This window comes from Cherax quadricarinatus, unplaced genomic scaffold (assembly GCF_038502225.1).
Source record: "Cherax quadricarinatus isolate ZL_2023a unplaced genomic scaffold, ASM3850222v1 Contig956, whole genome shotgun sequence".
In the NCBI taxonomy this organism is placed as follows: domain Eukaryota; kingdom Metazoa; phylum Arthropoda; class Malacostraca; order Decapoda; family Parastacidae; genus Cherax; species Cherax quadricarinatus.
The window spans coordinates 46,947-73,263 of NW_027195982.1; the positions used below are offsets into that span (position 1 = coordinate 46,947).

At 39.8% G+C, this 26,317-nt stretch overlaps 1 protein-coding gene across 1 annotated transcript; it reads right to left on the reverse strand.

Annotated features, from left to right (window-relative positions):
- Positions 1 to 13,149: 13,149 nt before the first annotated feature.
- Positions 13,150 to 25,465, reverse strand: LOC138851547 (ionotropic receptor 21a-like). The gene is made up of 4 exons (XM_070080786.1): positions 25,151 to 25,465; positions 23,698 to 23,859; positions 19,321 to 19,464; positions 13,150 to 13,366 (listed from the first exon to the last, which is right to left on the reverse strand). The coding sequence occupies exons 1-4, from the start codon at positions 25,463 to 25,465 to the stop codon at positions 13,169 to 13,171; spliced, it is 819 nt and encodes a 272-aa protein (XP_069936887.1). The 3' UTR covers positions 13,150 to 13,168.
- Between the last annotated feature and the right edge of the window lie 852 nt (positions 25,466 to 26,317).

The following is a 26,317-nucleotide window of genomic DNA, read 5'->3' on the forward strand; positions in this document are numbered from 1 at the left end:
GATCATACACAGTACTGCGGCTGATACAGTCCCAGTACTGCGGCTGGTACAGTCCCAGTACAGCAGTTGGTACAGTCACAGTTGGTACAGTCACAGTACAGCAGTTGGTACAGTCACAGTTGGTACAGTCACAGTACAGCAGTTGGTACAGTCACAGTTGGTACAGTCACAGTACAGCAGTTGGTACAGTCACAGTACAGCAGTTGGTACAGTCACAGTACAGCAGTTGGTACAGTCACAGTTGGTACAGTCACAGTACAGCAGTTGGTACAGTCACAGTTGGTACAGTCACAGTACAGCAGTTGGTACAGTCACAGTTGATACGGTCCCAGTACAGCAGTTGGTACAGTCACAGTTGGTACAGTCACAGTACAGCAGTTGGTACAGTCACAGTTGGTACAGTCCCAATACAGCAGTTGAAACATATGAAGCTAAACCACACTTTAATAATTATCCTGAATGGAGCAAAACGTCATCTTGTAATTTATTTTAAATTTGTGTGTTAGTTAATTCTGGAGTACAGTGAGTTCTTTAAGGCTTTTATGTCAGTTATTACATACAGAGAGAACTGTAATATTATGTCTCACTGCTCCTCCTATAAGATTTTGAATGAGGAATGTGCAAATATATCTAAGTTAAGCAATATATCTAAGCTAAACAAATTAATGTTTGAATCTTATGATGATTTGTGCTGAGATTAACTGTTAACATTAGAGCAGAAGGGAATAATTTACCTGTTTATATAACTAGTTCATTAATTCTTTTTCAAAAAGCTTCATTTTTCTTGAACGAAAATATTAATTATATTTGTTTTTTAGGATTAGTTGTTAATGAATTATTAATTAATGAAAAATCATTTCGCATAGTGTGTAAAAGGCACCATGCAAAATTTAGTAACTAATTTATCAGTTTGATCAACAATACTGTAATAATTTTTAAGTTAAGACTAACCTAACTGTTCTGAAATTTTCATTTGATCTTATAATGAAACATACGTAGTGGCATAGTTATTTGCAGACTTTATTCTTTACTGTCTACCATAGTTCAGCGGGAGCTTCTTTCAGGCATCAAGATGAATCAAAATAACTTGCATCAAATAATGTATCATTCGTCTCTCGACCTGCGGGGAGAGAGGACGCTTCTACAGGTTCTCTTGCACGCCACCTGGTGAGGAAAACAGCATTAGCACCAAGATGGCGGACCGACTGTACCGGCGCATAAATACTGTCTGCATTGAGCTGGTTAGAGGATCTTTAAGCAACGCCACGATGAACGTTCTCCTGCCAAACATTATCAGGGACTGTTATGGCATCCCCAATGAAGAGCTGTATGGTGTGGCACTGAATGGTATGTCAAGGGTCTTCGTGAAGTTCATGAGGGCTGACTTCTATTCTACCATCGTCGACGAATTCCAAGAAAGGCGGATGAGTATCAACACGGCAGTGGAAGTATGCTTGCATGATGTGTCTAAGTATTTTACTTGGGTGAAGGTAAGGAATGTACCTTTTGAGGCAACAGCCTACAGCCTACAAGATGTGTTCAGTGGTTATGGGACTGTACACTCGACGAGCATGGGAATGTGGAGGGACGGCCCTTATGAGGGGATGCCGGAAGGATCCTTCACACTGAAAATGACCCTGAGGAGACCGATACCATCATATGTTACATTGCATAACCATAGAACACAGGTTTTTGTACACTATGCGGGGCAGAGGAAGACGTGCCGTTTATGTGACTCTTATGAGCACATGGTGGCACAATGCCCCAGGAGACAGGGCCCTAGGCGTCAGGAGACAGCTTCTGTGGATACGCCATTAGAAGCCACGGATGTTGTGACGGGTGAAGTGGAAAGCCGGGGTACAGGCCTATGGAGTGAGGAGGTCGACAGGGCAGAGGTGGTTTTGGAGACGTGTGTTACACTACCAGTGGAAACGGGGGGGGGAGGGAATATCGCTGTCAGACAGACCGTTAGATAATGCAGAGTCAGCTCAGGACGGGATTTTGGAGGCTGTGCTGAAGGATTTTTTGGAAGAGTCGGAGCATGGTGTGGAAAGTGATGTGAGGTCAGGTGATGACAAGGTGATGGATGAACAGAAGCAGGGTAAGGAAGACTTGAGTGAGGTTCGAAGGAGAGCAATGTGGTGGTGGAGGTCCATCAAGAAGATGTGGTTGCAGAAGAAATGTGTGTAGAGGGTAGCTCCCGCAAGAGATCAGCGGGGGCATCAGACATGGACGAAGTCCTCACACCAGCGCAGAGGCCTGGGAAGAAGATGTGGGCAGCTGTGGTAGCAAAGGCAAGTCCGGGAGGAGGGGGGGGGCAATGGGAAGCTAGGTGGGAAGGGACAGGGAGGGGTTGGAGGGCAGGAACGAGGGATTGATAGAGAAGAACCGAGACCTATGAAAGGAGGACCAAGTAAGCCTCAGCGGCACAGGGGTAAGCCGCCATTCTTGTAAAATTCAGGTGTGTAACTTTCAATGTAAACGGTCTTAAAACCGAGGTCAAGAGGGTATGGTTAGAGTGGGTTTTGAGGAACATAATCATAGGTTAGGATGTGAGTTGTTGTTGAAAGGCTATAGGTTGTTTACATGTGATGCTTTGAGGTTGAAAGGAGGTGTGGCTGTGGCGGTAAAGGAGACCAGTCCTTTGCGTATCCTGGGTTGGGAGGAGGGGGGGGGTGGGAGGGTTGTCAGGGTGGATGGGTTTTGGGGGGCCAGGAGGGTTAGTTTTGTAGGTGTGTACATGCCAGCAACTAGTAACACTAGAGTGAAGGTGGATTTTGTACGCGAGGTTCTGGTATATCACTTGAGAGGTTTACCTGCTTTGACGGTGATTGGTGGGGATTGGAATTGTGTCATTAGGAAGGGTGATGTGGTTCCGAGGGGGGCGGGTTGTGTTTTGGGGGTTCTGCGGGATGTTTTGCGAGATGTTGGAGTGGTAGATGTGGTGGGAAGTAGGGGATATGGAGTGGAGCACACTTTTATTCGTAGGGGATATGAGGCACGGTTAGATAGGATTTATGTTAGGAAGGGCATAGGTGTGGAGAGGGTGAGAACTATCGATGTGGGTTTTTCTGATCATCGTGCTGTTATAGCAGATTTGAGGGTAGATGGCATAGTGAGAGTTTATGCAGGATGCTGGAAATTAAATGTGAGGCTACTTAGGGAAGAGGGTGACCCTACGGGGTTTGAAGATTGGTGGAAATCCTTTTGGGAGACTAGGAATATGGAAATGGATTTGCTGGATTGGTGGGAAATGAGGGCTAAAGTTGAAATTGCGAAATTTTTTAAAGTACGGGGTAAGGAGATGGCTAGGTGGAGCTATGGCCTACAAAATTATCTTGAGGGTCAGTTAAATGACTGTTATGCAGAGGAACGGGTGGGGCGGAGTGAGGACATGGAACGTTTGCGAAATAGGTTGGCGGAAATTCACAATGAAAAATTTGAGGCAATTCGAGTTAGGGCAGGGTTGGAGGATGTCTTAAGGGGAGATAGGCCATCGGGTTTTGTATTAAGGAGGTTTAAGGAACGGCAGGCGAAGACCACTTTGGCGTATATTGAGGCAGGTACAGGGGGGGGGGGTGGCTTTGAGGAGGGTCAAGGCCTATCCACCACGGAAAATATTAGTTTGTATGCAGATTTTTGGTTTAGGGAGAAGTGGAGGAGGGTTGGCGGGGGAGTGGGTGAGGGACGGTTTGGGGATGAAGGGTTTAATAGGGTATTAAGTGAGCAGGACAGTGACAGAATCGAAGATAGTATTAATGTAGAGGAGGTGGAGGAGGCAGTTTTTGGGATGTGCCAGGGTAAAACCCCAGGCATAGACGGAATACCAAACGATTTTTATAGGTATCATTTGGGGAGTGTACGGCATTGTCTGGTGGGGGTTTTGAATTGTATGTTAAGTAGTGGGAGGATGGGGAAATCACAAAGAATGGGTGTCACGGTTTTAGTGCCCAAAAAGAGGGAATGCCGAGTTTTGAATGATTACCGTGCGATTACGTTAATGTGCTCGGATTACAAGATTTTTGCTAAGGTTTTGGGCAACAGAATGAGGAAAGTGTTGGGTTTAGTGTTACATAGGGGACAGTTGGGAATTCCGGGAAGAAGGATGAGGGATGGACATGGTTTGATTAGGGCTTTTCTAGAGAGATGTACGGGAGGGGGAATACTAGGTTTAGATTGGGTGAATGCTTATGATTGCGTGGACAGAGATTTCTTAGGGGTTTGCTTAGAGAGGTTGGGGTTTCGGGAGGGGGTAGTGAGGTGGGTGAACACCCTGTATGATGGGGCAGAGGTGAGGGTACAGGTCAATGGGAGGTTGGGTGAAAGTGTACCAATGGAGAGAGGTTTGAAGCAGGGTTGTCCGATGTCACAGCTGCTCTTTGCGTGTGTGCAGAATCCTTTTTATGAGTCTGTTGAGAGGGTAATGAACAATCAGGAGATGGAAGGGGGGTGCAAAGGGGGCATCGTTGGGTATGTGGATGATACTACTGTTTTGCTAAGGGGTAAGGAGGATTTAAGGAGGGTGGGTAGAGTGATTCAGATGTTTGGTATGAATACCGGAATGAGAGTTAATACGGTGAAATCAAGGTTACTAGAGGTCGGTAATTGGATAGGGGGGGGCTTGGGGATGGGGTTAGGATGGACAGTGGTTGACAGAATCAAGGTATGTGGGATATGGTATTTGGCGGAAGTGCAGGCATGCAGAAGGGTAAATTCGGAGTCTGTCACGGGTAAGGTTTTAAGTAGACTAGGAGGTTTAAGTGCGAAGGACTTAGCTTTACATCAGAGGGTAGTGGTGGTAAATTCACTTGTCTATAGCAAGGTATGGGGGGTGGTAGAGGTTTTTACCTTAGATGTACGAGATATTGTGGAAATGCAGAGGAGGGTGCTGAAGTTTGTGTGGGGATTTGGGAGGGCATGGTTAAGTAAGGAGGTAGTTATGACGGATGTTCGGAGAGGGGGTTTAGGTTTGTTGCCTTTAGGACTGAGAGTAATGGCTGTATATATCAAGTGGAGGTATATGAGGGAAGGGGGTGTGAGGGGCGCTAAAGTAGGAAGAGTTATGGAGGAGGCACGTAAATGGTGGAGTGGGAAAGAATTGAGGGTTTGTGAAGATATGTTGCGATTTTTATTGACATTGCAACAGGTGGATAAAATCAAGTGAAACGGTTGGTGAGGGTAGTGAAAGGTCAAGGAATTATGCAAGGGGTAGCCGTGTATCCAACGTATGATTGGGGGGTTATTTGGAAAGATTTTAGTAAGCTTCGGATACCGGCTAGAGTAAGAGAATTAGTATATAGGTTTATCATGGGGATTCTGGCTTCCAAGGAGGTGTTACGTAGTATGGGGTTTGTGGAAGAGGCTTTTTGTCAGTTTTGTGGTGATGTTGAAACGGCGTTTCATGTGGTCTTCTTTTGTACCTCCTTGGAGGGGGTGAGATCATGGATGGGTGGGGTTATAAGACTGTTGGGGGGGGGGTCGTTTGCCGCTTTTAAGGGCTTTACTACTAGATGTAAGGGGAGTGCCTAGGGATGTTGGAAGGGCTATAATGTATATCATAGTGGATTATCTGGACATTTCATGGGGAATGAGGGGATTAAGGGGTGATATGAGGATAAAAGCGTTGGCGGCTAGATTCTATAGGACGAAGTGTAGGAATATGCTGGTTTATAGGGCGTCCTGGGAAAAAAGTTTCCCGGAAGGTTATAGGAACCTCACTGTGGGTTCCCTTAGGCGGGGTCCCTGAGGATGGACAAAGGAGTGGTCTCCTTATGAGGGGGATGTAAAGGGGGGGGTGTTTTTGGTTTTCTCTGGAACTGATGTTGTGTGTAAGAGGAAGGTAGTGAGAATTAGGTATGGATGGTACGCCATGTTTCACGAGAATGTTTGTCATAGTGAGATATAAGTGTGGTTTCCAGGGTTACATTTCTAAGCCTGATGGTTATGTTCACTGGGTTTAAAATTTCCTTGAAAGCCAGGATACCGAGCCCTTAGGATCTCGTTTTTAAGTAATTAGATTGGCACGTTGGTATCAACACAAAATTTTTCTGAGATACGTGTCAGTTCTTTTGGGACTGGCACATTACAGCGGCCATATCCTTATTACTTCTCTAGTCTTATGTTTAACTTTTACTGTCAGATGAAGGTTCTATGTGAAAAAATTTAAGTGTATGTATAGGTTTTGGGTCTATACCATGTTTTTATGGGGTTAAACCAACCAAGTCTTGTGGACAAGATTTTCGGTTTATATACATATGTGGGAGGTATAATTATGTATAGGGTTTGGTTATAAACCCTTTAATGTGCCGAGGTTTGTTATAAATACTTGTTTTGGATTCTTTTATTATTGTATTTTACATGCATGTTGTTCTGTTTTCTGTATCAACATTATTGTATTAGAGGGTTAACATATTAATAATAGTAAAATCCTGTTTCTCTATGGTTATTGTGTAAGGAATCATATGTTCCTTCCGGTTTCCTATTGGTTAGGATCTAATGTACCATAACTTAACCAATAATCTGTACCCTGTCATAGCGGGTATGTTAGGGTTTTGTTTTGTTTTGTAGAGGTTATGGTATTTTTGGTTAATCTTGTGATGTTGTACATTTGTATGATGTTTGTGTTGTAATAGGACATGTCAGGTATTCATTTTATATTGTTAAACTATGTAAAGTTTCTTTTTGGTATGTTTTCTTTGGGTACAATGGCTTGGCGGCAACTATTAATGACTGATAAACTTTAGTGAGGTTTGTCTTAGCGTGTATTGTTTTGCTATAACAAGATGTTATAATACTTGTTCCCGCAAGGAATAACCTGGTACTAGTAGAACAAAAGAATGTTTTGTATTCCTGTACTTTATTATGCATCCTTTGTACTTTTGTAAGGTTTCTAATAAAAGTCTGGGGAGTGTAATACCAGTGTATGTGTTTGACTAGGCAGTGTTACATTGTTCTATGTAATATTACTCTTTTGCATGTATTTAGACGACCTGGTTGAGGTGTCATTGTGTTGGATTCTTGTGTATTAATCGGTTCTGTGTTTTATATCATCTTGTATTTGCATTACTTTCAATAAAATACGTTAATCTATTAAACGTATCAGGATTATTAATATATAAATAACAAAGCGGAACATAAATGCATATTGTAGGCTTGGTGCGTCTTTGTTAATAATAATAATAATGCATATTGTAATGTAGTCGTGTTCTTGCTTAACATAGGTGCATGGGATATAATGCATTGGGGATGAGGGACAGTTTGTGTTAGCACAAAGTTAAATGTCTGTGTGTTTTTGTTAATGAAATTTATAATTCTGTGTAAGAACTGATAATGTGTTCTTTTATCTATTTAATGTATTGTATTGTTTTAAATAAAATATAAAAAAAACAAAATAATGTATCAAAGTAACTTACATCAAGTAGTTAGATGTATCAATGTTACTTAAACCAAGTAGTTAGGTGTATCAAAGTAACTTACATCAAGTAGTTAGATGTATCAATGTTACTTAAACCAAGTAGTTAGGTGTATCAAAGTAACTTACATCAAGAAATTAGATGTATCTAAGTAACTTAAACCAAGTAGTTAGGTATTAAAGTAACTTGCATCAAGTAGTTAGGTGTAATGAAGTATCTTACATCAAGTAGTTAGGTGTATTAAAGAAACTTACTTCAAGCAGTAAGGTGTATTGAAGTAACTTGCATCAAATAGGTGTATTAAAGTAACTATATTGACCAAACTTATTGTAAACTTCTTTTATTGACCATTTTTATTTTATACTTTTTTAAACTAATATTTTCAACTACAACTTTTATATTATCCTGTCTACCATCTTACTAGCATATTATAACCAAGTCATTGCCATTTTTATTTTTATCATTTTTTTTATTATTATTTTGCTACCTTAACTTGTGTATTTTATCCTGTCAATTTAAATCTAGTTATACTCTAATTTTTGTAAACAACTTATATAAGACCTTAGTGCAATTATAATTGAGAGTCTTGTGCCTTTTTTATATTATTAGATTAAACTCAGTTGTACTATAGCTCATTCTAGCTCAATACATAGTCAATACCAAATTCACTATATTAGACCATAGTGCAATTACTAGTGAGAGACTGGTGCTATTTTTAATTTGTATTTTTATATTATTAGATTAAACCTAGTTGTACTATAGCTCATTCTAGCTCAAAACATAGACTCCACAAAAGTCATTATATTAGACCTTAGTGCAATTACAAGTGAGAGTCTTGTTCTATTTTTAATTTGTATTTTTATATTACTAGTTTATACCTAGTTGTACTTTAGTTCATTCCAGCACAACACATAGACAACATCAACTTCATTATGTGTAGTAGTGACTATACTCTATATGACCAAAATACTCTAGCTATATACTTGTCCAAACTTCCCACCACTACAGATATAAGTACTAGAACTCAACACACAACTCAGGATATAAATAACCATAATTTAAACCTAGAAGATGATTGATCACGTTGACCCTGATCTAAACCTCCATAATCTGACACACAATCAAAACCTATTGGAAAGTAACTGCCTTTACTACTCAGCATCACAAGCCAGCACTATCCTAAACAATGATAAAAGTCTATCAGTACTTAACTACAACATCAGGTCCTTAAGCAAACACTATGATGACCTCCTGGCACTCCTTGAATCACTAAAGACACCCTTCTCCTGCATTATTCTTACTGAGACCTGGCTTAAGCAGGACACAATAGATATCTACCCTCTACCAGGATACACAGCAATTCACAACTGCAGACCAAACCAAATTGGGAGTGGTATTGCAATCTATTACTCTAACCAATTATCTTGTATTAGCACCACTTGCTTTAGTGATGAATATGGGGAATACATTTTTGCTAATTTTACTGTAAAAAACCTTAAGACTCCTATAACAATCGGTGCCATTTACCGGATACCTCACACAAACATCCCAAATTTCAGTGAGAAATTAAAGTCACTAATAAACAGACAAATGAATAAGCACCACCTTCTCTTAGCTGGAGACTTCAACATCAACCTTGGCATACTAGATGATCAGCCTGTAACTGATTTCATCAACAATATGAACACACTTCTCATACCAACAATAACTAAACCAACCAGGCTCACTGAGACAAGTGCAACCATAATAGACCACATATGGACCAATATACTAGCCCCCTTTTAAATCAGGGATAATCACAGACAGCACTACAGACCACTACCCAACCTTCCTCCTGACAAACATCAGTAAACCACCACTTGAATACAACAAAGTCTCATTTAGACTCCATGACGAGGCCTCAATAAGGAAGTTCACAGCTGACCTAGAGACTGTTGACTGGCCTACAGAATTCTCCAAGGCCAATGGTATTGATGACTGGACAGACATTTTTCTTAACAAATTACTTAGACTATACAACAAACATTGTCCTATAAAAACGAAACAGATCACAAACAAACGGCTTGGTTGCCCATGGCTAACCAGCACCATTCTGAATTCCATTGACAAGAAACACCAATACGAAAAGCAATATAGACAGGGCTTAATACACAAAGATATTCTTAAACACTATTCATCAGTTCTCACCAAAGTAATAAAGAAAGCCAAACAGCTATACTACTCCAGTAGATTCACAGACACTAGAGGAGATATAAAAAAGACCTGGAAAACACTCTCTCAGATTCTAGGGACCCACAAACTGAAAAAAAAGCAAGAATATTGTCCTAACTAAACCTAATGAAACACCACTACATCCCACTGACAAAGCTAACAAGATAAACGACTTCTTCTCAACCATAGGATCTAATCTCGCCAATAAAATCCCACATACCAATGCCCATGCCGGGGACTACCTAGATGGGAATTTCCCAAATTCCTTCTATCTTGCACCAACTGAGCCCACGGAAGTCACCGAGATTATAAAGTCACTTAAAAATGACTCATGGAATATGTCTCATGTCCCACCATTACTGTACAAGTGAGCAGCCCATGTCCTTTCGCATGCTATTTCATTACATTTTAACAAGTCACTAGAAACTAGCACCTTCCCGAAACTACTCAAGATGGCAAGGGTTACACCAATACATAAAGGTGGTGACCCTACAGACTTAAACAACTATAGGCCAATATCAAACTTACCATTGCCATCTTTGAGAAACTCGTGCACAGGAGACTTTATTCATTTATAACGGCACAAAACATACTCAACCACTGCCAATTTGGATTCAGGAAAAATAAAAGCACTAATGATGCAATCATAAAAATGTTAGATCTGCTTTACACAGCATTGGAAAATAAGGAATATCCACTAGGAATTTTTATTGACCTAAGAAAAGCTTTTGACACAGTAGACCACGACATCCTACTCCACAAATTTGACCAATACGGTATAAGAGGCCATGCGCTTGCTTAATTCAAATCTTTCCTTACTAATAGGTATCAGTATGTCACCATTAAAGACACAGCATCAACAACACGGCCACTTGATATTGGAGTTCCGCAGGGAAGTGTCCTTGGTCCCCTGCTCTTCCTCATATACATCAATGATCTTCCAAACGTATCCCAACACCTGAACCCCATTCTCTTTGCTGACGACACGACTTATGTCATCTCTCACCCTAATCTTGCCTCCCTCAACACCAATGTTAACGAGGAGCTGATCAAAATATCGACTTGGATGACAGCCAATAAACTTACGCTTAACACTGACAAAACCTACTATATTATGTTTGGTAGCAGAGCAGGAGATGCACAAATTAACATTAAGATCGACAACACTCTAATTACCAGACATAATGAGGGCAAATTCCTAAGCCTATACCTTGACAACAACCTGAATTTCAGCACCCATATCCAACACATAACCAAAAAAGTATCCAAAACGGTTGGGATCCTCTCCAAGATACGATACTACGTGCCGCAAAATGCCCTTCTCACACTGTACCACTCACTTATTTATCCATACCTCACCTATGCTATTTGTGCTTGGGGATCAACTGCAGCAACACACCTAAAGCCAATAATAACCCAACAAAAAGCTGCAGTAAGAAAAATCACTAAATCCCATCCCTGGCAACACACCCCCCCACTCTTCATAGATCTAGACTTACTCCCTGTTCAGTACATCCACACTTACTACTGTGTAATCTACATCTACAGGACCTTAAACTCCAATATCAACCTTGACCTAAAACGCTTTCTTGATAGTTGTGACAGAACCCACAGGCATAACACCAGACACAAACATCTCTACGACATTCCCTGTGTCCGACTAAACCTTTACAAAAATTCAATGTATGTCAAAGGCCCTAAAATCTGGAACACCCTACCTGAGAACTCTAGAACTGCAGACACATTCATCACCTTCAAAACTACCATTAGAAAACATCTTATCTCCCTGATACACCCCGTCAACTAACTACACGAATACCACCTGATGGTTCACACCTACACTCACCCATTTGACCATAAACAGAAATATTAATCTCAATCTTAAAATAATGAATCCTGTGATACTCCAATACTGAAACTATGTACTGTGCCAAAACAAAAGCATTCACATTACTTAATTCACAAACAAGTATTTAGTCACTTAGCCATAATACCAACTTACCTCATAATTTGTAATATTTTAAAATTAAGAATTAAACTAAGTCTGCCCGAAATGCCTAGCCATGCTAGGTGTTCTAGTGGTACACTCTGTAATCATTATTTTACTACATGTAAACCACACAATAACCAAATTCTGTAAACTCAGCATTGTAATCCTTATAGAGAATAAACTTTGAATTGAATTGAATTGAACTTACATCAAGTAGTTAGATTTATCAAAGTAACTTACATCAGGTAGTTAGGTGTATCAAACTAACTTACATCAAGGAGTTAGGTGTATTGAGGTAACTTACATCAAGTAGTTAGGTGTATTGAAGTAACTTACATCAAGTAGTTAGGTGTATTAAAGAAACTTACATCAAGCAATTAGGTGTATTGAAGTAACTTACATCAAGTAGTTAGGTGTATTGAAGTAACGTAACATACATCAAGTAGTTAGGTGTATTGAAGTAACTTACATCAAATAGTTAGGTTTATTAAAGTAACTTACATCAAGTAGTTAGATGTATTGAAGTAACTTACATCAAGCAGTTAGATGTATTGAAGTAACTTACATCAAGTAGTTAGATGTATTGAAGTAACTTACATCAAGCAGTTAGATGTATTGAAGTAACTTACATCAAGTAGTTAGGTGTATTGAAGTATCTTACATCAAGCAGTTAGATATATTGAAGTAACTTACATCAAATAGTTAGGTGTATTAAAGTAACTTACATCAAATTGTTAGATGTATTGAAGTAACTTACATCAAGTAGCAAGATGTATCAAAGTAACTTATGTCTAGTAGATAGGTGTACCAAAGTAACCTACTGCAAGTAATTAGGTACATATATATTAAAGTAACTTACACCAAGTAGTTAGGTATATCAAAGTAGCTTATATCACTCGCGTGCATCAATGAAACTAAGATTAAGCACTCAGGTGCATCATAATAACTTACTAGGGCTATATTTATGAGAAGCGTCTTAAGAATGGGTACAGTAAATATATATCCAAAGAACTGGATGACAAGTACAGTTGTGTGGATGGAGAGTCCCTCGCCATCATCCAGTTACCTCCTTTGATGATATTAAAGTATTTATTTTTATACACTCGAAAGCTAGGTTAGGTTAGGTAAGGTTCGTCAGGAAACAGGACAAATGTTTCCTGACACGGGTCTTAGTCAGATGATGACCCGCCTTTGGAGCTTTTGGTCATCTGACCGAGGCCTTCCGCTGGCTTACCGGTCCACCCCTTTAAAAATTATGGTCATTTATAACCATTGTTATATATTATTGAGCGTGATTTAAGTTTCTTTGAGTCTTCAGAGTGGGTGATGGAAAGTTACTTTAAGTTGTATTAAAGTAACTTTTCTTCACTCAAAGCACCTTGTATGAGTCTCTCCTGTGTATAAAAATTATGCGAAATAACAAGGCTATATTCGCCACTTTAGACCAAAAAATGTTTTGCCAATCTCAGTAAACACTTATTAACAATAATAACTTACAATGTAGAAAATAGCATGTCTGAAATTCTTGCTGTTTTAAATAATCTGAAAAAAAAACTTATTTCTTTCTGGCCAGAAGCCTCTCAGCGAGGAACAAAAGAAAAGAGAGTACGTAGCAGAAGATGAGGACGTAGAAGATGGTCTGGGTGTGGTCAAAGCTCAGAGGCACGTTGTCTGTGTTTGTTCCCAGGTCGCCAGTCACTATCTTCACTATATCAGTCGCTCCTGCTCCCTCTATCTTGGTCTCTGCCTTGTTCTGCAGCGAAAAGGTACACTCAATGTACTGGCCATGATAACTTTGCATCTTGCGGCAGATATGACAAAGGACATATTTAAAAATACGAATACAAATTCAGCCACAGGTGTTTATTTACTGAGTCTCCACTGACTGACGATTATTACTATTACAATGGAAAAGTCTTGTAATGTGGTACCTTTTAGGCTGTGAAGGGCTCTTGGTCCAAGAATTTAGAGCTACCCTTCTCGTCTTTAAATCACATCTGATAATTTCTCATTCCTTAAGTGCTATATGGCCCCTGCATTTACATAATAATGATAATAATTATTATTATTATTATCTAATGTTACATAATATGTATCGCTGTGACGACCAAAACTCCATTTGTGTAAAGTATTTACCTCTCTCAATAAAAACACTATCATGAGTACAACACACTTAGTACTGTTCTTTAATAAAGATGGATGTAAACGTAAGGCTATTACCCTCGGAAATGAAAATAACTATGGCACCTGTAAACTAAATAGCGGTGATCATCATTGAACTGAAAGTAAAATCTTCATAGAAAGTCTGGTTAGCGGAAATTCATATCCAAACCAACAGTGCATAAGTATTCGAAATGAAGCTAGTACAAGTTTGGTTTCATATCAAGAAGCATACATACCAAAAGTTCTATTTCAACTCTATCTTTGGTAATATCTCGTTTAGATTATTTGGTTCACTTCTGATCTCCAATTTACAGAATGGACTGAAATGCGCAGGAAAGCATGCAAAGAAGTGTAACGAAGTTGATCTCCTGCATAAGAAACCTTTCCTACGGAGACTGGATTTAACGTGCTGAAAATATGTAACTATGACACTACTCATGGATTTAAGTTAGACAAACGTAGATATAGAAATGATGTAGGACAAATTAGATTTGATATTTAGTGGTGGATGAGTGGAACAAACTCATCGAATCCAGAACTTTTGGCATTAAAAGGTTGGACACTTAAATAAACGGGGTGGCTGGGTGCGAGATAGACCTGCTTTGCATGGGACAATAATCCTACTGTAGCGTTCCACTCTTCTTATGTTCAAATGCTCTTAAAGATGCATCAATAAAAGAATAAGACAATAAAACGATTTTAAGACTGATTCCTTTTGTTTTCTTTCTCGTGTTAAATGTCCACATGATCAGCATAAATTGTGGAAGGATTGGTTGCTCGACCTTTGGGAAGAGCGGACGTTCGCTTGGCCTGCCCCCTACTGACAACTGGTGAAAGCTTGGTTTTCACAAAATGGCACAGCAGGGGCGACGATGTATCAACACTGTCTGCATAGAATTGGTGTGCGGGGTAGTTGCACAGAATGCTTTGGTATTGCTGCCAGCCATTATTCGTGACACTTACTGTGTCGCCAACAAGGAGTTATATGGTGTGGCACTAAACGGTGTGTACAGGATCTTCGTCAAACTACTCAACGCCAGTGTCTATGAGAATTTCGTGGAAGGGTTTCAAGAGGTTTGTCTCGAAGTCAACTCTGCTGTTAGTGTGCAAGTGAGTGATGTGTCTCGTTATTACATGTGGATAAAAGTCCAAAACATGCCTTTTGAGGCAGACGAGCAGGATCTTCGAGCTATTTTTGAACAATATGGGGCGGTCCACATGACTACGGTGGGGAAGTGGACGGAAGGAACGTACGCTGGATTACCTAAGGGAACGTTCACGTTGAAAATGACGTTGAGACACCCCATCCCCTCATTTGTGATCTTGGAAGACTTCAGGACGCAAGTGATGATCACATATGCAGGACAGCGTCGCACTTGCCTAGTATGCTGGGCCTATGATCACATTGTGGCACAGTGTGGTCATCAGCAGGGGTCGATGACCACACATGTGGTCATCGCCCCCCATGACCTAGCGGTCATGGGGGGCGACTGGAATTGTGTGATGTATCACAAGGAGGTGGAGTCTAATACACAACTTTCCTTGTATGAATCTTAGTCCTGGCTTCGTCTCTGTAGATGCTTTCCTCTCCCACTACATTGTAAAATGCTCCAAACTTCAGAACACTCGTGACTTAACCTGATTCCTCATTTTTCCTTCTTCTCTCTCTTCCCCTTTCCTCTTTCCTTTTTTTGTCTTTCTTCTGTCGCGTGTTTCTGTTCCTTCATTATTATTTCATCACTTCCCCTTCCCCCCACCTCTGTGCACTTCCTCTCCCTCTATGGGCACCTAGCTCCCTTGCAGTGCTTCCCTGTCTTTATATTTGTCTGGCTCCTCCTCCTTAGTTCCCCACTACTACCACCACCACTACTACTACTACTACTGCCACCACTACCACTACTACTATTACTACTACTACTACTACTACTACTACTACTACTACTACTACTACCACCACCACTACCTCTTCCTGCCTATATATAGCCGTCCTGCTCCACTTCTGGTTAGTGTGACTTTGTAAATGGTCCAAGTCGGACCGAAACGTCGTCGTAAGCTCCTCTCTTCTATGTGCGGGTTATTTGTGTAAATATTGCATGCCCGTATGGTGTGACGGTTTATGTGTTAAATGTAATTAACCCTTGGTCAGAGGGTTTCATGTCCTCGTTATGTATTGTATTTTAAATAAAATATAAAAAAAATGTACAAGTGACTGATATATATCTTATTTTTGGTTTGTTGATTATATGATGATGAATTTAGTTAATTTTTTAACATTTAGGTATCTATAATTTGATGGCTTTTCCTCAGTCAGTGGCTTATTCAGTTCAACATATAAATTATATACGGAAAACAGTGGTAGATGAGATAATACGACCAAAACTATTCAATACCTTTCTGATGATGAATCTAAAAGTGCAGCAGAAATGTGAACTCCGGGTTACTGGAGCCGGATGAGGAGGAGCTGTTGAAAGTATGTACACAGGAACGCAGTACCAAGTAATGGAAACTGATCAATCCTAAGTGTTGGGCCGTTGATTAGCAAATTGGTTGAAAATGATATCCTCTGTTGCAAGAACCCATAGTGTTGCTGTGTCGGACGTCAGTACATGATGAGGAGTCAGTCATATGTGCAATACTTTGTTCTCGGTTTGTGGATATTTTGCCAACCAGTGTTTTTTTTCAGTTAAATGCAGAGATTATATTCGTAATACAGTGGTGTATGAGGTAATCAGTTCCTCAGTTTTGAAGATGGTGGTAGATGAGGTAATTACTCCCTGAGCCTCAAGGAACTCAAAGTAATCAAGATTATGGATCAAATCTGATTACCTCATCTTCCACTGTCTTCCGCATATAATTTCTCTATTAAACTGCATGTGCTTCTAGTTGGAATAACGGCCTTCAAAATAAAAATACCCAGGAACTGCACGTGTGTCTAATTCATCAATTTGTCGCTATTTTATACCATTTATACAGTGATAAATGCTAGTTAAGAGCGTAAAAAAAAAATACCACCATTTATCAGCTAAAAGAAATTAAGTGGTCTGATCTGCATCACTGTACACTCACAACATGACAGGTGTGTTTAATGGTATTATTAAGCGTGTAAGAGAAAAGTTTTGGTTAAGAATTTTTTTTTTCTGTAAATGTATAAAATATGCGTTTTTTTATATTTTTGTCAATAAATTTTTTTTAATTAATGAAAAAAATATACCATACTCCCTATTGCACACGAGAAACTGATGAAGACTGAAGTGTTCCCTGGGTGTTATTGTTATTGTTACAGCAGTGTCTGATGCGGTCTCACAATAATCGAATACAAGTTAAAATCAAACAAATAAATTTATAGGGAAATTTTAGTAAGACAATGCTTTAAAAATACTTGGGATTAATAATGACAAAACTAATGATGTAATAATTATTACGAAGCTAACTAAAATCACTGCTGGTACTTCATTGTAGCAACGAAGAGACAAATTTTGTGTGGTTGGCAACCAGCAAGTGAGAGAACTACACTACGTGTCACACACACACACATCTCTTACATGATCTCGATCTCAACACACATTATGGTCCTCTATACACAAACCTGGAGAGTTACCTAGAAAGGGTTTCAGGGGTCAACTTCCCCGCGACCCGGTCTGAGACCAGGCCTCATGGTGGATCAGGGTCTGATCAACCAGGCTGTTACTGCTGGCCGCACGCAAGCTGGCGTACGAACCATAGCCCGGTTGGTCAGGTACTGACTTTAGGTGCCTTTCCAGTGCCTTCTTCAAGACAGCCAGGGGTCTATTGGCAATCCCCCTTATGTATGCTGGGAGGCAACTGAACAGTCTTTTGCCCAGGACACTTATTGTGTTGTCTCTCAGTGTACTCGTGGCGCTTTTCATCGGGGGAATGTTGCATCTCCTGCCGAGTCTTTTGCTTTCATATGGAATGGTTTTCGTGTGCAGGTTTGGTACCATTCCCTCCAGGACCTTCCAAGTGTATATTATCATGTATCTCTCTCGACTGCGTTCGAGGGAATACTGATCAAGGACCTTCAACCGTTCCCAGTAGTTTAGGTGCCTTATCGTACTTATGTGTGCCGTGAAAGTTCTTTGTACACTCTCCAGGTCTGCAATGTCGCCATCCTTGAAGGGGGTTGTTAGTGTACAGCAGTATTCCAGCCTAGAGAGTACAAGCGATTTGAATAGAAGCATCATGGGCTTCGCGTCCCTAGTTTTGAAGGTTATCATTATCCATTCTATCATTTTCCTAGTGGATGAGGTAGATGCATTGTTGTGGTCTTTGAAGGTGAAATCCTCTGACATTATCACTCCAAGGTCGTTCACATTACTTTTCCGCTCTAATGTATGGTTAAAATTTGTTGTATATCCTAACACACTTTTAATTTCTTCAAGTTTCCCATATCTGAGTAGTTGAAATTTGTCCTCATTGAACTTTATATTGTTTTGAGTGGCCCATTCGAAGATTTGGTTGATGTCCGTTTGGAGTCTCGCAGTGTCTTCGTTGTAGGTGACTGCCCTGGTGATCCGGGTGTCATCCGCAAAGGAAGACACGGAGCTATGGCTTACATCTCTGTCAGAAATGAGGATGAGGAATAGAATGGGAACGAGTACTGTGCCTTATAGAACAGAGCTTTTTACTATATAATTAATGTTTTACACATGTACGAGGTAAGGTAAGCTAACGAAAAATAACAGCTATACTATTACTAGAGATAGGCACCTGAACCTACGCAGTGCTCACAATAGTATTATTGTTTTTTTAATTGAATTTGTATGTCATACACATTGCATCGTGAAGCTCTTATTTTTCATAATTTACATTAATAGTCATAATAATTTTCAATATGCATTGTAGCCACATTTGGGTAATGTTAAAGAACCTTGTCAGCTTGTGCAGCGAGATTCCATTATGCCGGTGAATATATCGGTATCATTCTTGAATAATAATGAAATCTTTATCGTTTCGTAAATCATTGATGGATGAACAGAATTCAACACTGTCTTTCATGAGTGGGTGTGGGTGGGTGTGGGTGGGTGTGGGTGGGTGTGGGTGGGTGTGGGTGGGTGTGGGTGGGTGTGAGTTGGACCTGATTAGCTTGTGCTACTAGGTCGGTTGTCGTGTTCCTTCCTTAAGTGAATGAGACCTGACCTGACTAGGTTGGGGCATTGGTTTAAGCCGGTAGGAGACTTGGACCTGCCTCGCATGGGCCAGTAGGCCTGTTGCAGTATTCCTTCTTTCTTATGTTCTTATGTCCTTTCACTTTTGTTGAAAATGTTGTAATTGGATCATGTGTGGATGCGATTATGTCCATTAGATATTATTTCTTAGAGATTATTGCTAGGTGGAGTTAAACTCAGAGTTATACACAACTGAAGATGTACCCACCTGGAGAGTCAACCAGCTAGTAATACGGAAAGGGAATTATGCAGAAGTGGAGTTATAAGGAAACAGTTATGCCATGAAAAGAAAGGAAGAATGGGGTTAGATGGACAAACACCCATAGAGGAATTTATGTGTACATATTAAATAGTTCACCTTTTTGTAGAGACTGTAGGACTCCTGCTTCCATTTCCTCACAAGACCACTCTCGAAGATATTGCTGATGATCTTATCAAAACTGGATTTGAGAGGAGAGTTTCTCGGGATTCCGATAGCAATGTTGTAGGTGGCGTAACATTCCTGTTGATGTTGTAAGTAAAATAACATTCCTGCTGGTGGTGGATGGAACATAACATTCTCTTTAGTGTCACAGATCTTCATTATATTTATTAGTATATCGCTATTGAAACTAGTTATTTAAGCAAACTGCTTAGTGTTTACAGGTGCAGTTCATCTAGACATGAGTTATCAAATATGAATTATACAAAGAATTATACAAAAAACTGAGAAGACAAAACATAACTCGTCGGTTCTTCCCAAGGGGGGAAGAAAAAAGATGCCGGGTGATCATGAAGAGGAGGTAAATTAAGTGAAACTGATAGTGAATAAGCAGACGTAAGTGGCGACGTTTAAACAGAAAAGTTCAACAGACATCCGTTACCAACCAGTATGTAAGAGGATCATTAAGGTCATGAAAGAGGACAAAAGAAGACAATGCGCATCACGCTGATCTTGCAAAGTTGGAACGTTCACTTGTGTGTCAAGGCTCTCAACTAGGGAGGAACGAAAAGCACCTAGAAAAACGTAACCCTTGATAAAGACTGGGATCAAGTTTAGAGAGAGAATAGAGAAGTGGGAGATTACCCCGACAGGCTAAGGAATGAGCCTGGTCCAACATGTTAAAAAAAAACACTGCAGTAAGCTAGTGTTTATTAGCAAATGCGTTACGAACATGTATGTCCAGGCAAAGTAAGGAGCCGGTAGTGGATCGACCCCTACGAAAACCAAATTGACGAGGGGAGAGACAATTGCACGTTTCCAAGTACTACACTGTACCAGACAGTTCTGGCAACTTAAATATTGCACTAATAAGAGTGATGTGTCTATAGTGAGAGGCAACATGGCCCGAATTATCTGACTGACGAAAAGGTAAAATCACGGCGGCTTTCCATTAAAGAGGAAAAAACCCTCGAGACCAAACAAGAAAATGACGAGCAAAGTAGGATGTAATTATTGAAGCATACAGATAAGGATGCCATCGAGTCCAACAGCAGGTGGTCGCCAAATGGAAAGTTTTTACTTAAGTTCACAAAGCGAGAAAGTCACACTGTAAGTTTCCTCAATGCAAGAAGAAAAATCTAAATGTTGACTCTGGCAGTTTTGAAGGACGGAAGCGAGGGGAAAAAGATGGAGTTCTTGCGATATACAGACAAGGTAATGTTTAATTTGTTTGGCAACCATAATGGTCTGCAACGCTGACGTCGATAGCCATAACAATGGAAGCTGGGTCTGGAGAGTACTTGACACTCAACTTCCGTATCCTTTTCCAAACTACATTCATGGAAGAAGTGGAAGTGACAGTAGAAACATATTCTCGCCAACAAGTACACTTCGCTTCTTGAATTGCACGACGCGGTAACCGCGGTAACGATCAGTGGTTCCATTCCATTGCTTCGGGTAAACCAGAGTATGTAAAAAATGTAACAGCTCGTCTAAAGAAGACGAAGGAGGAAGAAGATCTTGATAAATTAGACACATGTGCAACATTTGGGTATCATTTTATTGAAACGTTTTGTTACACAGCTTCATCAATCCAATACAAAGAAGAATGGTGACAATCAGGAGTTTGAGGTAATCAGTCCCTTTTCCTGGAGTCGACGTAATCAGTGCGCCAGTCTTGATAAGAATGCAGCATATGCGTTAAGGAGCTAATGATGAAGCAATGGTGTGGAGAAACGTTTCCATAATACTGATACCCAAGTGTTGCACATGTGTCTAATTTATCAACTAATCGGTTTTCTGAACCACTTACCTACATTTCTGACAAGCACAGCAACATTTTGGGAACATAATACAGGGATTCTGCAGTTGCCTAAATCTATAGGCATGACCTACTTCCAAGCAGTCACGAATCACACTATAATATAGCAAAGTGCCAACAAAAACATAAGAATATGGAATTTGAATGCGCACAAGAATCATATTTTCATTAAATGTCTCAAGAGGAAAAGGATCTAGTGATTGCAGTAAATCATAGCCAGAGACAGCAAGGCCAACAACGTAAAGGAATTTTAGTACTTTTAAACAGACACATACAGGGGAAAACTGAGAGAGAAACATTTAAAGCTTCCGTCTATTATCCCTAAATCCTCCTATATTTCATTGTAAGAAAACCATTAGATGCGAGTAGAAAGGAAACAGTAACAGAAAGTGCGTGGTGTTAACGGGCTAGGTTGATCCATGAAGTTGGTGTGTGGCGGTAGCGGTGAAGAAGCAAGAAACGATTTGCTGGAACCATAAGAAGAAAGGTGAGCAGGACCAAATGTAAAAGAATGTGGAACGTGAGAATGTGAAGATCTGAGAGGTGAGTCAAATGTCCATCACCGACTCCGTCTCCTCGATAAACGCCGAAATGGCTTCAATAGTTTCTGCCAATAAAGACGATGTAGGAAGCATAGTGGTAAAGTCAAAAGATGTAGACTGAGAAGATAGCGGAGAGATAATGGTAGTTACCAAAGTAGGAGAATACGATGAGATGTTATAAGTATTCTGGGAGAAAGAAACAAGATTTATATAGGTATAAGTGTGTGCATGTGTAGAAACAAGAGTTATACATGTGAAAAAGAGTATAAGTGTAGATACTGTTAATGTTAAAATCATCAGTTAAGATTTAACATTTACTGATTATTAAAATAAATGCCTTAAGATTATACTCTTATGCTGTTCTTCAGTTTATGAAGTACTGCAACAGAGACTGTTAAAGAAAGTGGCAGCTCATGGCATTGGGGAAACAGTGCTCTCATGGATCGAGTCATGGCTCACTGACAGGAAGCAGAGAGTGTCCATAAATGTGGTTAAATTCGAGTGGGGATCTGTAACAAGTCGCGTTCCACAGGGATCAGTCTTGGGCCCGTTGTTGTTTATAATATATATCAATGATCTTTATGAGGGAATTACTAGTGAAATAGGCAAATTTGCCCATGACACAAAGATAGGAAGGACAATTGATTCAAACGTAGATATCAGGGAACTTCAGCAGGATTTAAACTCAATACCTGGTCAGAAAAGTGGCAGATGCAGTTCAATGTAGATAAATGCAAGGTTCTGAAGTTCAGGAGTGTCCATAACCCTTGCACTTGTAAGTTAAATAATGTAGAACTTAGCCACACAGATTGTGAAAAGGACTTGGGGGTTATGGTGAGCAGCAACCTTAAACCAAGACAGTAATGCCTAAGCGTACTTAATAAGACAAACAGATTGCTGGGATTTATATCAAGAAGTGTAAGCAACAGAAGTCCAGAGGTCATACTGCAGCTTTATACATCATTAGTAAGGCCTCACCTAGATTATGCAGCTCAGTTCTGGTCTCCATATTACAGAATGGACATAAATTCGTTAGAAAACATTCAGCGTAGAATGACTAAATTAATACATGGCATTAGAAATCTTCCTTATGAATAAAGACTGAAGACCCTTAAATTACATTCACTTGTTAGAAGAAGAATGAGGGGAGACATGATCGAAGTGTATAAGTGGAAGATAGGTATTAATAAAGGTGATACAAATAAGGCCTTGAGGATATCTCTCCAAGAGAGAACCCGCAGTAATGGATTCATATTAGACAAGTTTAGATTTAGGAAGGTTATAGGAAAGTATTGGTTTGGAAATAGGGTAGTTGATGAGTGGAACAGTCTACCTAGTTGGGTTATTGAGGTTATTTGAGGTTGGACAAATACATGAGTGAGAAGAGTTGGATTTGAGTGGGACTTGCATTTGAGTGGATAGAGTTATCCGAGCTTATTTCTTGGGTGGCACTGAAAATTGGGTTGGGCAAATGTTTTGTTAGTGGGATGGATTGTGAAGCACCTGCCTAATATGAGCCAACAGGCCTACTGCAGTGTTCCTCCTTTCTTATGTTCTTATGTTTACAAAGAGAGGTTTTCTCTCAATATATATATAGTCTTATGGTCACTTTAATCCCTATATTTTGTAAGAAAATATTCTGGGCTGATGGTGTACAGGTTACAAGCACTGTTATTGATTTTTGTGTAGTCGACAGGCTTTAAACCTATTCACATAATCTTAAAGACATGTCTGAGGTAATTTCCTAAACGTGAATTTCACTTTTCGCAGTCAGCTGACATCTGTACAGAAGGAATATATCAACCTAAATCAAAATAATACTTTTCAATAAGCAATCTTTATAGTCTGGTCACAGTCCTTGAGAATCCTCACGACTTAATTTATTGGACAAGTTTAAATGTTATCATTTATTATTAGTCACACATAGCTGGAAAATTTAAAGGAAGCTACCTTTATCGTGCGAACACCATAAGATTTCCTAGACGGACCAACCAGAGTATTGAGGAGGAACTCCATGGCACTGCGATTTTCAGTGAACACACCTTTCCCTGCGGCTATATCACGAATAATTTCTGTCATGTCTTTGACGAGGACGTGTCTCTTTGCCAGACCCTGCAAGACAAAGGAAATTTTAATTTAGAGATCTGTAATTGTAACAACTGCTTATCTTATTGTAGTTGCATATCTAAAATGCAGCTATATTTTAGATAAGCCATATATACTAGAAATAATGAAACTAGTTTTATTTCCATGTTCTAAAAATTTTGATCGAGATATAAGTATTCAATATTGTATTCAAATTGTATTTAGGCATTATACATGAGCTCCAAAATTCTTTAAAGCAAATGATACTGTATAAACGGAAAGGGCATCTCCATTTGGTATAATTTTTACGCATATGAGGACTTCTTCCAATACTTGCAAATGCCCACTAAGTGGCGAAATGTTACATCAATATAACACTTCACTGCTACCACTGTCTTTTTTGTAAAGTAAAAGGACACAAGTGCAACTAATGTGACATTTATTGTGGCAACGTTTCGCTCTCCAGGAGCTTTATCAAGCCATTACAAACAATACATGGACACAGAGGGTATATAAAGGCTCAGAGTGAGGTGAATACTAGTGAGGTACCATTCCGATGTTCACTAGTGGTAGTAGTAGTAGTAGTAGTGGTAGTGACAAAAGCAATTAATTCGTACATGAGTAAAAGGATATAAAAGCTATTACTTGGGTAACATAAAAATAGGTTGGACAAATATAAACTGTGTACAACACCGAAATTCCACCAATCATCTTATGAAATTCAGAGACGCCCAATTAGTGATAAAAGAAACTAATTTCCGCACACGCAAATGCCTTGAATCAGCACTGATCGCTGTTTCGAATACAATTAAACAAAACAACGGCAGCTTCACCATCTCCGAAGTCTTAGCAAGAATCCTCCTGAAAACAGTAAACCCTGCCATCAAATAGTCTCTCCTGTTATACTACACAAAGCACAGAGAGTGAACACTGAAACAACCTGCCTCATTCCAGTTTATATTTGTCCAACCTATTTTTATGTTACCCAAGTAATAGCTTTTATATCCTTTTACTCATGTACGAATTAATTGCTTTTGTCACTACCACTACTACTACTACTACTACCACTAGTGAACATCGGAATGGTACCTCACTAGTATTCACCTCACTCTGAGCCTTTATATACCCTCTGTGTCCATGTATTGTTTGTAATGGCTTGATAAAGCTCCTGGAGAGCGAAACGTTGCCACAATAAATGTCACATTAGTTGCACTTGTGTCCTTTTACTTTACATATTGTCGGTAATTCTACCAACTTTATTACTGTCTTTTTTCTCGTAATGCTAATATATATCAAGAACGAGAACTTTCACACCTACTCTGAGATAAGGATTGGATGATTGCAAAAAGGTATCTCTGAGGAAGTTTGAGGCCTCAAAAAAAACAAGCGAGGACTCGTACAGTTCTTTCAAAGTCTCTATCCCCGGGGGTCGTCTGGTGACGGTGAGGAAGGCTGTTAGGTTGGAGGAGTAGGCAACGCGGATGATGAAGGTATAAAATAGGAGGAAACCAACTATGATGCGAAGACTATGACGACGGGGCAGAAGCGGCTGGAATCCTTGAAAATGAATACACAAAGCATTCATATAAGCGGTCGCCAGCGACACTTGTACATCTGTTTTTGCGTCCCTCATGCTGCCGTAGGAAAGAGGGAGACGGAGAGAGATTGAGGTAATGGGTGGTACTTAGTACTATTGTGTATTAATAGGGTCAACATGCAGGAAACCTACTCTAGACACAAAACTGTTGACCCTTTCATGAAAAGTGAGGTCCAAGCTGAGCCCAAGCTGAGGCCCAAGCTGAGGTCCAAGCTGAGGTCCAAGCTGAGGTCCAAGCTGAGGCCCAAGCTGAGGTCCAAGCTGAGGTCCAAGCTGAGGCCCAAGCTGAGGTCCAAGCTGAGGTCCAAGCTGAGGCCCAAGCTGAGGCCCAAGCTGAGGTCCAAGCTGAGGTCCAAGCTGAGGTCTAAGCTGAGGTCCAAGCTGAGGAACTAGTTAATTATTCATCTACCTCTTCAGTCTCCTCTTTTAGTACCTGAATTATCTACATAATAAAGATAACCAGGTGTTGTACATGCAAGTACTTCTTTTATCATGCCAGAATTTTATACCTTTTTTGATAACAGAATTAAAAAGAATGAAGGATATTAATGACTCCCATAGATGTCAGAGAATACTTAAGCTTGATGATGTTGAGAGTAGAATCACCTGAATGTGGAAGTGGCAGTAGTAGATTCTATGAAAAGCACTAATTATAAGTATGAAAGCTTGATAAGTGGTTGAGAGGAAGGGCAAGAATGCAAAATTCTCTCCCAGAACCACAATTGAGTAAATAAAAATTAGTTGAGTTTGAAGAAAATAACTCATTGCCTTTTCTAGATGTTTTAATTATTAAGGGTAATAATGAATTTAAATTTAAAATTTTCAGAAAACCTACAAATAACTGTTCCTATGTCCACTATTATTCCTCGCATCAAGATAGAGTTAAAC

Bases quoted from the DNA above. Each gene is read 5' to 3' on its own strand.
- LOC138851547 (XM_070080786.1), bottom strand. From the start codon at position 25,465: ATGAGGGACGCAAAAACAGATGTACAAGTGTCGCTGGCGACCGCTTAT. The intron at 23,860-25,150 runs GTAGGTGTGAAA...TTTGTCTTGCAG, and splicing joins CATCCAATCCTTATCTCAGA to GGTCTGGCAAAGAGACACGT. The intron at 19,465-23,697 runs GTAGCTTCCTTT...CAACATCAACAG, and splicing joins ATGGTGTTCGCACGATAAAG to GAATGTTACGCCACCTACAA.